At 38.9% G+C, this 14,406-nt stretch overlaps 2 protein-coding genes across 2 annotated transcripts in view; one reads left to right on the plus strand and one right to left on the minus strand.

Moving 5' to 3' along the window:
- The window catches only part of MICU2 (mitochondrial calcium uptake 2), a 147,570-nt gene that overhangs the window by 88,048 nt on the left and 45,116 nt on the right, over window positions 1–14,406 (plus strand). The window lies entirely within an intron of this gene.
- On the minus strand, window positions 2,508–3,099 carry LOC131507422 (protein SREK1IP1-like). The gene is given in 2 exon segments (XM_058722219.1): window positions 2,508–2,725; window positions 2,727–3,099. Coding segments are annotated over 2 exon segments (468 nt in total). The 5' UTR covers window positions 2,988–3,099; the 3' UTR covers window positions 2,508–2,518.

Below are 14,406 nucleotides of genomic sequence, written 5' to 3' on the forward strand. Positions count from 1 at the left end.
GCTTCCTTCAGACACAGCTGAATCAACATCAAATCATTTTGAGCACCTCGGAAATCAGTGTTAAATCAGAATTAAGAGAACAATCTGCATAATTTGAGGGAGAGAACCTGGCAGGCTTATTTTAACAAAGAAATCAAAGCACACCTAGTTAAAAGTCCAAACACTACCCACTGCAAGCAAGGAGGAGCTCTGCAGAGGACTGACCCTGGGGAAAGAGCAGCCAAATCACAGTAGCAAAGTGTAGACCACATACACCGTAAATACTTTTCTGAAGCACCAGGCCCTGGACAGTGTATGACCCCTTCTTAAGATAGCAAGACTCTCGGGAGCAGGAAGCATAACAAGCTTTCGTAACACACAAAGACAGAAACCTAGAGAAAATGACAAGGTGGAGGAACCCCCCCACCCCACAAAGAAAGATCAAGAAGAAACCACAGCCAGGGATTTGCTCAAAACAGATATGAGCAATATATCTGAACAAGAATTCAGAACAACAGGCTTGAGAAAAGCCTAGAAGACACCAGAGAAACCCTTGCTGCAGAGATAAAAGACCTAAAAACTAGTCAGGCCAAATAAAAAATGCTATAACTGAGTTGCAAAACCAACAGGATGGAATCACAATGAAGGTGGAAAAAGCAAAGGAACAACTGGGTGACATAGAAGATAAAAGTATGGAAAATGATGAAGCTGAAAAGAAGAGGGGAAGAAAAGTATTAGATCGTGAATATATACTTAGGGAACTCAGCAGTTCCACGAAGTGCAATAATATTCATATCTTAGCAGGCCCAGAAGAAGAGCAGGGAGAAAGGGGGAGAGGGTTTATTTGAACAAATTATAACTGAGAACTTCCCTAATCTGGGGAAGGAAGAGGCATTCAAATCCAAGAGGCACAGAGAACTCCCCTGAAAATCAACAAAACAGGTCAATACCAAGACCTATCATAGTGAAACTTGCAAAATACAAAGATAGAGAAAGGCAGAAAGATCCTTAATCTACAGGGGTAGACACATTAGGTTTAGCAGACACATAGAAACGTGGCAGGCCAGAAGGGGGTGGAATGATGTATACAGCGTGCTACAGGGAAAAATATGCAGCCAAGAATACTGAATCTAACAAGGCTGTCATTCAGGGTAGAAGGAGAGGTAAAGAGTTTCCAGGATAAACAAAAACTAAAAGAGTTTGTGAACACTAAACCAGCTCTATAAGAATTATTAAAGGGGACCCTTTGAGCAGGAAAGAGAGACCAAAAGCAACCAAGACCAGAAAGGAACAGAGATGATCTACAGGAACACAACTTTACAGGTAATACAATGGCACTAACTTGATATCTATCAGTAATTACTCTGAATATAAATTGACTAAATACTCCAATCAAAAGATGTAGGGTATCGGAATGGATTTAAGAAACAAGACCCATCAATATGCTGCTTCCAATAGATTCATTTTAGACCCAAAGACACCTTCAGATTGAAAGTGAGGGGATGGAGAACCATTTTTCATGCTAATAGGCATCAGAAGAAAGCTGGAATAGCCATACTTCTATCAGACAAACTAGATTTTATTTTTTTTTATATGTTCACATTTATAAAAAATTTCCACATTACTCATAGAAACAAGCTTCATAAAATTTACATACAGAATAAAAATCAGTTCTAATAATGATTTAGCTGTCATCCTCCTAATTAAAAAGTTCTGTGTTTGAGGTATCACTTTAAGAGATGCCAATATGGCACATTTGTAAAACAACCCAGGAGTCTATCCTAAATATCCTACCCAACACAGCATCATCTCTGCGAGACTCTGAGAGGCTGCACTACGCTTGTCTTTTTAAAAGAGGAAGAGAATTTTAATTGTTACAATAACAGAGGAGGCAGGTACTAGACACTCTGCATTTCATGTAATAGTAAAACTCCCTTATAAGTATTTTCATTATCTTCTTGCCAACACCATTCGCTTAAAATGTCCTGGTTAAGACCAGTGAGGCAGCTTCATTTCCTATGACATCCAAAAAAGTTTCAAGATTTAAAAATGACAGTGAAAAATTTCACTATCTTTATACATTACCATAGGAAATAAAGCTATTAAATTTTTCAGAGTCAAGAGCAAAGCATTATCCCCTACCTCATTTTATCACTGGAAGGTGGACACTTGATTGAGCAATACTCATTAACTGCTAGGTAGATTACCTGTGTTGACTGGAGTAAAGCCATTTACAATCAACTTATAAAGTAACAACACTAGTCAGACACAATCATGAATACCAAAAACGATGTGTTTTGTATGTATAAATATCTATATTTGGGGTGTGGCTATCAAGTAATAAGACTGATTCAATACTTTATAGTCAGCACATTAAAAATCTATTGCCAGAAGACAATGGTCCCATATACGAAAAAAGTGTCTATATGGAAAAGGCTGTGGTTTATTGCAAAGCATGATTATATAGCAAATTCCAAGGAAGGTCAAATAATTTCTAAAACCAAATTTTAAAATTTAATGGCATAGGCTGAAGATTCAGTTACTTTTTGCAGATCTCAGAAGGATTAGGGGTAGAAGAATGCTTTTCCTTTTTTCTCTTCTTTTTTTCCTTTTTGTGGTGTTTCCCCCTTTTTGACTTATTCTTTTTTTCTTTTTTCTTTTCTTTCTTCTGGTATTTTTGTTTCTTTTGTTTTGAAGTGTCCTCTTCAGTGGAACTGGATGAATAAGACCTTTTTCTTTTTTTTTTTCAACTTGATTTTCTCTTTGCTTTTTGCTTTTTTCTTCTCCTCTTCTTCATTTACTCTTTTTTCTTGTAATGCCTGCAATTTATTCAGTTCTTCATTCTCTTCATCACTCTCTTCACTACTTGTGCTGCTCACATCCAAAACTATGTCCCTTTTGGGGTTTACTCGGAGAAAATTGCGGCATTCAAATGTCAGATGACCAGGATAGCCACATTTTTTACAGCCTGCCCGGACACTGTCCTTGTTGCAACCTGGGACTGCCATTGCGCTGGTAAGAGGGGTCGCAGGAGCCGTAGGCTTTCGAGAGTACGCTCGCCTCCCACCTGCAGCGAGGACCACAAACAGTGAGGGCGGCCTCTTCCTCCGACCGGCGCCGCCGTACCAGACAAACTAGATTTTAAACCAAAGACTGTAATAAGAGATGAAGGGCATTGTATCCTAATAAAGAGATCTACTCAACAGGAATATCTAACAGTTGTAAATATGTATGCCCCAAACTTGGAAGCAGCCGAATATATGAATCAATTAATAACAAACTTAAGCTCACTGATAATCATATAGTAATAGTAGGGGACTTACAACACCCCACTTATAGCAATGGACAGATCATCTAAGCAGATCATCAAGGAAACAATGGCTTTGAACGACACACTGGACCCCATGGACTTAACAGATACTTTCAGAGCATTTTGTCCTAAAGCAGCAGAATACATATTTTTTTCAACTGCACATGGAACATTCTCCAGACTAGATCACATACTGGGTCACGAATCAGGCCTTAACCAATACAAAAAGATAGGGATCATACCATGCATATTTTCAGACCACAATGCTATGGAACTTGAAGTCAGCCACAAGAAAAAATTTGGAAAGACCACAAATACTTGGAGGTTAGAGAACATCCTACAAAAGAATGAATAGGTTAACCAGGAAATTAAAGAAGAAATAAAAAATACATGGAAGCAAATGAAAATGCAAACACAACATTCCAAAATCTTTGGGATGCAGCAAAGACAGTCATAAGAGGGAAGTATGTAGGCCATAGCTCAAGACGCAAGAAAAGTCTCTCACAACCTAACATTCCATCTAAAGGAGCTGGAAAAAGAACACCAAATAAGCCTAAAACCAGCAGAATAATAAAGATTAGAGCTAAAATAAATGATGAGCAATTCTATGCCAACAAATTGGGCAATCTGGAAGAAATGGATACATCCCTAGAAACAAACTACCAAAACTGAAACAAGAAGAAATAGAAAATTTGAACAGACTCATAATGGCCAGCAAAGAAATTGAATCAATAATCAAAAATCTCCCAACAAACAAGAGTCCAGTGCTGGATTGCTTCCCAGAGGAATTCTACCAAATATTTAAAGAAGAAATCCTACCTATACTTCTGAAACTGTTCCAAAAAATAGAAAAGGAAGGAAAACGTCCAAACTCATTCTGTGAGGCCAGTATTACCTTAATTCCAAAACCAGACCAAGACCCCACTAAAAAGAAAGACTACAGACCAATATCCCTGATGAACATGGATGCACAACTCTTCAACAATATACTAGAAAATCAAATCCAACAGTATATTAAAAGAATAATTCACCACAATCAAGTGGGATTTACTTTTGGGGTACAGGGCTGGGGGTTCAAGATCTGCAAATCAATCGACGTGATATGCCATATTAATAAAAGAAAGGATAAGAACCATGTGATGTTTTCAATAGACACAGAAAAAACATTTGACAAAATACAGCATCTTTTCTTGATAAAAACCCTCAAGGAAGCAGGGATAGAAGGAAAATACCTCAACATCATAAAGGCCATATATGAAAGGCCCACAGCTAATATCATCCTCAATGGGGAAAAACTAAGAGCTTTCCCCTGAGATCAGGAACATGACAGGGATGTCCACTCTCACCACTGTTATTCACCATTGTATTGGAAATCTTAGCCTCAGCAATCAGACCACACAAAGGAATAAAAAGCATCCAAATCAGCAAGGAAGAAGTCAAACTTTCAGGCTTTGCAGATGGCATGATACTTTATGTGGAAAACCCAAAATATCCACCAAAGAAATTGCTAGAACTGATACATGAATTCAGCAAAGTCACAGGATACAAAATGAACGTACAGAAACCTGTGGCATTTCAATACACCAATAATGAAGCAACAGAAAGAGAAATCAAGGAATGAATCCCATTTACAGTTGCACCAAAAACCATTAAGATGTCTAGGAATAAACCTAACCAAAGAGGTGAAAGGTCTGTACCCTGAAAACCGTAAAACACTGATGAAAGAAATTGAAGAAGACACAAACAAGTGGAAAAACATCCCATGCTCATGGATCAGAAGAAAAAATGTTAAACTGTCTATACTACCCAAGGCAATCTACACATTTAGTGCAATCCCTATCAAAATAACACAGCATTTTTCACAGAACTAGAACAAACAGTTCTGAAATTTGTGTGGAACCAGAAAAGACCCCGAATAGCCAAAGTAATGTCGAAAAAGAAAAGCAAAGCAGGAGGCATCAAAATTCCAGACCTCAAGCTGTATTATCAAGCTCTAATCATCAAGACAGTACGGTACTTGCACAAAAACAGACAGAGAACAGTGGAACAGGATAAAAAACCCAGAAGTGGACCCACAACTGTATGCAATTAATCTTTGACAAAAAAGGAAAGAATATCCAATGCAAAAAAGACAGTTTCCAATGAATAGTGTGGGGAAAACTGAACAGCGACATGCAGAAGGAACCTGGACCACTTTCTTACACCATACACAAAAATAAACTCAAAATGGATGAAAGACCTAAATGTGAGACAGGAAACCATCAAAATCCTAGAGGAGAACACAGGCAGCAACCTCTTTACCTCAGCTGTAGCAACTTCTTACTAAACATGTTGCTGGAAGCAAGGGAAACAAAAGCAAAAATGAACTGTTAGGACTTCTTCAAGATAAAAAGCTTCTGCACAGTGAAGGAAACAATCAACAAAGCAAAGGCAACCTGTGTCATGGGAGAAGATATTTGCAAATGACATACCAGATAAAGGGCTAGTATCCACAATCTGTAAAGAACTTACCAAACTCAACACCCAAAAAATAAATAATCCAGCTAAGAAGGAAATAGGCAGAAGACATGAATAGACATTTCTCCAAAGGAGACACACAAATGGCTAGCAGACACATGAAAAAATGCTCCACATCACTCATCATCAGGAAAATACAAATCAGAACCACAATGAGATAGCACCTCACACCTGTCAAAATGGCTAAAATGAACAACTCAGGAAACCACAAATGTTGGTGAGGATGCAGAGAAAGGGGAACCTTCTTACACCATTGGTGAGAATGCAAACTGGTACAGCCACTCTGGAAAACAGTATGGAAATTCCTCAAAAGTTAAAAATAACTACCCTACAACACAGCAGTTGCACTACAATACAGGAATTGTATGTATACAAAGTATACGATAATACTGATTCGAGGGGGCAAATGTACCCTACTGTTTATAGCAGCACTATCAACAATAGCCAAATTATGGAAACAGCCTGTGTCCATCAACTGATGAATGGAAAAAGAAAACTTGGTGTGCATGTGTATATATGTATATGTGTGTATACATGTGAGTAATGTATGTATACACACATATAGATACATGCACATACATCAGAATATTACTCAGCCATCAAAAAGAATGAAATGTTGCCATTTGAAATGACGTTGATGCAGCTAGAGTGTATTATACGCTAAGCTAAATAAGTCAGTCAGAGAAAGACAAATACCGTATGATTTCAGCCATATGTGGGATTTAAGAAACTAAACAGATGAATATAGGGGAGGGAAGGAAAAATAAATAAGATAAAAACAGAGAGGTAGGCAAGCTGTAAGAGACTCTTAAATAGAGAACGGAGGGTTGCTGGAGGAGAGGTAGGTGGGGGGATGGGCATTAAGGAGGGTACTGGTTAGGATGAGCACTGGGTGTTACATGGACGTGATGAATCACTAAATTCTACTCCTGCAGCCAATACTACATTATATGTTAACCAACTTGAATTTAAATAAAATCTGGGAAAAAATAATAACTTGTTGAATAAAGATATAGCCACAAAAAAAATAAAATAAAATAAAATAAACCCTTTATCACTCTTCCTGTCACTAGAACAAATATACAGCCCAGTTTGTTCAAATGTAGACAGCCCAGTGGTTACTCGTACTAACTGCCAGTATTTGTAGTGCCCTCCTTCACTCTTGCAAGTACCTGGTTTAAATAATAAATTACACGGTTAATATTAAAAAAAAAAAAAAAAAGGAAATACAAAATCGATGTCCGTAGATAAAAATTATTCTTCTGAGATGCTTGGCATTTAAAGAAGGAAATTAATCTGGCACTAGTTGAACGTAGGAAACCTATCTGTCTGCACAAGTGACACCTGAAATAGTGTCATACGGGGTACCATTACACTCCGCCTACCTCAGTCTACCTCAGGTACAAGAAGAGGGCATGTTTAAGATTATTACTCAGGTAGAGGCTAATAGTTATGAAAAGGCTGTTCTATATGAAGGTAAAATTCCGTTATGTTAATTAAACTGTCAGCACGTTCACAAACCATAAATCCCTCAGACTTGGATGAACTTTCTGCTTTTATTTTGGGCAGTGGCAAAGCATGGGGAGCCAGACCTCAGAGGTACTGCCTCCACCATACGTACATCCCTAGATTTGTGATGTCGGAACTAATTTTACACAGTGGGCACAATAGAGCCCCTGGTAATATCTCACTGTCATACTTACAAAGACCGAAGTTCTGATTCATTACAGTAATGTTTGATGAAAGCCAAGTCTGAATGACAAAGCCTGCAGATAAAGAAGACACTGAACATGAAACTGAAAAAAGACAATAGAAGGCACGTTGGTTTTTTTCTTTATCGTCTTCAGGTCTCTTCTCGCAGTGAAACATAGTTTCCTACTCCAAGAGACTAGGCAAGTCTCTTTTACTGCATATACAGCCTTCACTGCTAAGATTGTTGAGCATACCTACTTCAAAAGTTTTGGGGGGCACCTGGGTGGCTCAGTCTGTTAAGCATCCAACTCTTGATTTCGGCTCCGGTCATGATCTCGCAGTTCGTGAGTCCGAGCCCTGCATCGGGCTCCGTGCTGACGGTACAGAGCCTGCTCGGGATTCTCTCGTGAGCTCTCCCTCCGCCCCCCCCCCCCCCGACGTGTGTACACTCGTGCTCTCTCTCTCTCTCTCTCTCTCTCTCTCTCAAAGTAAATAAACATTTAAAAAATAATAAAATTGGGACACCTGGGTGACTCAGTCAGTTAAGCTTCCAACTTCAGCTCACATCATGATCTCATGGTTCATGGGTTCAAGCCCTGTGTTGGGCTCTGTGCTGACAGCTCAGAGCCTAGAGTCTGCTTCAGATTATGTGTCCTCCTCTCTCTCTCTCTCTCTCTCTCTCTCTCTCTCTCTCTCTGCCCCTTGCCGGCTCTCTCTCAAAACTAAATAAACATTAAAAAAAAATTTTTTTTTAAGTTTTTGGATACTTTTTCTTAACATAATTTAACATGCTGAATTTATGCAACACTTTCTAAATACTACAATTTTTGCCTTAAATATTTGGAAAATTCTTAGATGATCAACTTATGAATTAAGAAAAGAGCATGTTACAATATGTCACTGATTTTTTTTTAAGTGTAAGGTTATAAAGGTCAAACTTCTAAGCCTATACAAGGTTCTTTATGCTTATCATAGAAATAAAGCAGTAAACTTGATAACTCATGGAGCATAATATAGTCATTTAAAATAACTGCATAAAGGGGCGCCTGGCTCGGTTGAGCATCTGACTTCAGCTCAGGTCATGACCTTGTAGTTTGTGAGTTCAAGCCCCACATTGGGCTCTGTGCTGACAGCTCAAGCCTGGAGCCTGCTTCGGATTCTGTGTCTCCCTTTCCCTCTGCCCCTCCTCTGCTCACACTCTGTCTTTCTCTCTCTCTCTCTCTCTCTCTCTCTCTCTCTCTCTCTCTCAAAAATAAATAAACATTTCAGGGTGCCTTGGTGGCTTAGTCGGTTAAGCCTCAGACTTTTGCTCAGGTCATCGCCTCGCAGTTCATGGGTTTGAGCCCTGCATTGGGCTCTGTGCTGACAGCTCGGAGCCTGAAGCCTGCTTCGGGTTCTGTGTCTCCTCCTCTGTCTGACCCTCCCCTGCTCATGCTCTATCTCTCTGTCTCTCAAAAATAAATAAACATGACAAAAAAATTTTTTGATAAATAAATTAAATACCTGCATAAAGAAAATCGGGGGTATAGGAAAACCCAAACTTACTTCCTCCCGTGGACACCCCAAGTCTGTGGCTGCATATGGATCACTTCCCTCTGAAAAAGACCTGAAACGAGTTGAACAGCTTCCCCACACTGAAAGATAACAAGGCCGCATGAAAACGGATAGGAGAGGAGGAGTGTGTCCCTGAGGGGGTTCGAGCCCCACATCAGGCACCCCAACGCTTGGAAGCTACACTGAAGAGGTGAGCTCCCAAAACATTGAAAACCAAGGGGACTCTCATTCAAGAGATCCACAGGGCTGTAGAAAACTGAGACTCTACTCTTAAAGAACTCATGCACAGACTCAGTCACCCCAGGATTCAGCACAAAAGCAGTAGGTTGCAAAGTGCCGAGGCCATCGATGGAGGAAACTCCCTGGCCAGTCTTCAGAGCACCTGCTGGAGGAGCAGATGGAGGTGGAGGGGTCACAAGCACGAGACTTCTGTGTCATTTTAACGCGCTTCTGCTGTTGGCCCCACTCGTGCACTCTCCTGCGGCCCACCCCTTCTAAACGTGGCAGTGGGCTTGTCCTGTTACGCCAAGTTGACAGGTGTGTGCAGTCCACATGAGGGATGCCCCTTAAATGCCTGGCTCTGGTGGCCACAGAGGACTGAATTTTGGGGGCCCACATGACTAAAACAATTGAAGAGACGGCTCTTGACAGGCCACCACTCGCAGGGCAGTGTGCAAACAGCTGACTGAAACACATCCCCTGTCTTCCCGTGACCACTGCATCAAGATGAGATACAGCTGTTTTGCCTCATACATAGAAACAAATACAGAGTCAAACGAAATGGGAAAAAAACAAAAACAAAAACAGAGGAATATGTTCCAGATAAAAGAACAAGACAATTCCAGAAGAACACCTTAACAAAGTGGAGATAAGTAATCAACCTGATAAAATGTTCTAAGTAATGGTCATAAATATGCTTGCCTATCTTGTGAGAAGAATGGATGAGTGCAGAGTGAACTTCAACAAAGAGACAGAAGATACAAGAAAGTACCAGACAGAAGTCACAGAGCTAAAGAACACAGTAACTGAACTGAAAAACACCCTAACGGGGCTCAAAGCAGGCAAGATGAAGAAAGGATAGGTGACCTAGAAGACAGGACAGTGGAACTCACCCACACAAAGCAACAAAAAGGAAAAAATAAGATAAAATAATGTTAAAAAGGGAAAATAGTTTAAGGGACCTATAGGACGACAAGCAGAAAAACATTCACATTTAGGAGTCCCAAAAACAAGAGAGAAAGGGATGTAAAATTTTATTTGAAAAAATGACTGAAAACTTCCCTAACCTGGGGGAGGAAACAAACTTCCAGTTCCAGGAAGCACAGAGAATTCCAAATGAGATGAACCCAGTGGTATCCATAAGACCGATTATCTCTGAAACGTCAAAATTGAAGATACAGGGAGACTCTTAAACGCAGCAGGAGAAAAACAACTTGTATGTACAAGGGAGACTCCACGGGGCTGTCACCAGATTTTTAAGCAGAAACTTTGCAGGCCAGAAGGGAGTGGCATGATATTCAAAGTGCTGAAAGCAACAAACTTTAACCAAGCATACTTTCCTCAGCAAGGTTATCATTCAGAATTGAAGGAGAGATAAAGAAGTGTTCAAACACTAAAGGAATTCGCCACCGTGAACTGGCCTTATAAGGAATTTTAAGGGACTTCTTCAATCTGAAAAGAAGGGGAGCTAATTGGTAACAAGGAAACATCTCAAAAGAAAAATCTCAATAGTCAATGCAAATGTAGTGGACAAATCACAAATCTGGCATGAAGCTTAAAAGAAAAAAGTTAAAATAACTATAACTACAACAATTAGTTAATGGGTATACAAAATAAAAACATGTTTAATGTGACATCCAAAACCTAAACTGTGCAGGGGGAGGGGAGTAAAAATGTAGGTTTTTAGAGTGCAGTCTTAACTTGGTATCAATGTAAAATAGACTGATATATATATATGTTTTACACACACGCACACACACACACACACACACACACATATATATATACATACATACATACACACATGCATACAGGCCGATATATGTAAGCTTCCTGGTGACCACAAAGCAAAAATCATAGTAGATACACAAAAGACAATGAGAATGGAATCTAAACACTAAAAGATGGCACGTAACCATGAGGAAGAGAGCCAGAGAAGAAGAAAGAAACAAAGAACTACAAAACAACCAGAAAACAATCAACAAAACGACAGTAATAAATACCTATCTATAATTACTTTAAATGCAAATGGCCTAAGTTATTAAGAAAAGATATAGAGTGCCTGAATGGATTTAAAAAAAAAAAGAGAGACCCATCTATATATCGCCTACAAGAGACACATTTCCGATCTAAGACACACAGACTGAAAAGTGAAGAGACGGAAAAAGATAGTTCATGCAAATGGAAACCAGAAGAAAGATAATAAGTAGCTTTACTTACATCAGACAAAATAGACTTTAAAAGAAACCTTAATAAAAGACAAAGATGGGCATTACATAATGATAAAGTATTCAATCCAGCAAGAAGATATAACATTTGTGCACTGAACATAGGAGCAACTAAATATATGAATATAAATCTATAAAGCAATATTAACAGACATGAAGGGAGAAATCAACAGCAATACAATCATAGTAGAGGACTTTAATACCCCCTTACATCAGTGGAAAGCCCATCCAAAGTCATTAAGTAAACATCAGCCTTAAACAACACATTAGACCAGATGGACTTGATATACACAGATATTCCATCCAATAGCGGCAGAATACACATTCTTCTTAAGTGCATATGGAATATTCTCCAGGATCGGTCACAAAATGAGTCTCAAATTTAAGAGCATTGAAATCATATCAGGCATCTTTTCAGGCCACTCTGATATGAAACAAGAAATCAGTCACAAAAACAAAACTAGAAAAATCACAGATGTTTGGAAATCGAACAGTGTGCTACTGAACAACCAATGGGCCAATGAAGAAATTAAAGGAAAAATAAAAAAAATACCTTGAGACAAATGAAAATACAAACAAAGCAAAATCTAACTTTATGGTAATACGGGCCTGTCTTAAGAAACAAGAAAAATCTTAATCTAACTTTACACCTAAAGGATCTAGAAAAAGAGGAACAAAGGAAGCCCAAAATTAGTAGAAGGAAGAAGGAAGAAAATAATTAAGAATCAGAGAAGAAATAAATGAAATGAAGACTAGAAAGACAATAGACAAAATCAATAAAACTAAGAGTTGGTTCTTTAAAGAGAACTACATAGGGTGCCCGGGTGGCTCAGTCGTTTAAGCGTCCCAGCTTCGGCACAGGTCATGATCTCTCAGTTCGTGCGTTTGAGCCCCACATTGGGCTCTCTGCTGTCAGCGCAGAGCCTGGAACCTGCTTCGGAATCTGTGTCTCCCTCTTTCTCTGCCCCTTCCCCACTCTTGCTTTGTCTCTTCCTCTCTCAAAAATAAATAAACACTAAAAAAAATTGTAATAAAAATAAAGAGAACTAAAAAATTGACAAACCTTTGGATAGCCTCATCCAGAAAGAAGTGCTCAAATAAGTAAAGTCAGAAGTGAAAGAAGGGAGGTTACATCTGATACCACAGAAATAGAAGGAATCACAAGAGACATCTATGAAGAATTACGCTCCCAGCAGACTGAACAACTAGAAGAAATGGATAAATTCCTAGAAACATACAATCATCTAAGTCTGAGTCATGAAGAAATAGAAAATTGGAATTAAACTGATTACCAGAACAGAGACTGAATCAGTAATCAGAAACTTTTCAACAAACAGTTCAGGACCAGATGGCTTTACTGGTGAATTCTCCCAAACATTCAAAGAACATTTAATACTTGTACTTCTGAAATTCTTCTTTTAAAAAATTGAAGAGGAGAATGCTTCCAAACTCATTTTACAAGACGACCAACATTATCCTGGCACTAAAACCAAACAAGGATATGGGGCGCCTGGGTGGCTTAGTCGGTTGAGCGTCCGACTTCGGCTCAGGTCATGATCCCGCAGTCTGTGGGTTCGAGCCCCACGTTGGGCTCTGTGCTGACAGCTCAGAGCCTGGAGCCTGCTTCGGAATCTGTGTCTCCCTCTCTCTCTGCCCCTCCCCTGCTCATGCTCTATCTCTCTCTCTCTCTCTCTCTGTCTCAAAAATAAACATGAAAAAAAATTTTTTTAAACCAAACAAGGACACCACAAAGAAAGGAAGGAGAAAAGGAAAAACAGAAGGGAGGGAAGGTAAGAGGAAAGAAAAAGAAAAGAGAAAAGGATAGAAAAGAAAAGAAACGAAAAGGAGAAAATCATAGGCCAATATCCTCGATGAACATAGATGCAGAAATCCTCAACAAAATACTATCAAACTGAGTCCAGTAATACATTAAAGGATATCATAGTCATGTTCAAGTGAGATTGATTTCAGGGGTGCAAGGATGTTTCAGCATCTGCAAACCAATTTACATGGTACACCACATCAACAAGATGAAGGATAAAAATCATAGAATCCTCTCAACAGATACAGAAAAAGCATTTGACAAAATTCAACATCAATGTGGGATAAAAAGTCTCTACAAAGTGGGTGTAGAGGGAACCTACCTCAACATAATAAGGCCAGATATTACAAAGCCACAGCCAACATCATGCTTAATGGTAAGAAGCTGAAAGCTTCTCCTCTAAGATCAGGAATAAAATAAGGGTGCCCACTCCCACTACTCTTATTCAGCATAGTGTTGGCAGTCCCAGCTGGAGCAACCACTGCCTCTATACGTGGACAACACTACTGTATGTATAGAAAGATATTGAAGACTCTGTTGGCCAGAAACAGATTCAGTAAGGGTGAGGATAGAAAATCAGCATGCAGGAACCTGTTGATGTTTTTGTACACTAACAATGAACTCTCAGAAAAATTAGGAAAAAGTTCCATTTAAAATTGTATGAAAAAGAATAAAATACCTGGTAATAAATTTAACCAAGGAGGTGAAAGACCTGTAATCTGAAAACCACAATACATTAGTGAAAGAAATCAAAGAAGACACAAATAAATGGAAAGATATTCCATGCTCATGAATTGGAAGAATTAATATTGCTAAAATGTCCCTATTACCCAGAGCAGTCTATAAATTGAATGCAATCCCTACCAAAATTCCAATGACATTTTTCATAAAAATAGAACAGTCCTAAAATTTATTTGGAACCACAGAAGATTTCTAATAGCCAAAGCAACCTTGCATAAGAAAATCAAAGCTGGAATTATCATGCTGCCTGATTCCAAACCATTGCAAATCTACACTATAATATTGGCATAAAAGCACAGACGCATAGATCAGTGAGACAGAAGAAAGATCCCAGGTATAAAGCC

This window comes from Neofelis nebulosa, chromosome 1 (genome assembly GCF_028018385.1).
Source record: "Neofelis nebulosa isolate mNeoNeb1 chromosome 1, mNeoNeb1.pri, whole genome shotgun sequence".
Taxonomy (NCBI): Eukaryota; Metazoa; Chordata; class Mammalia; order Carnivora; family Felidae; genus Neofelis; species Neofelis nebulosa.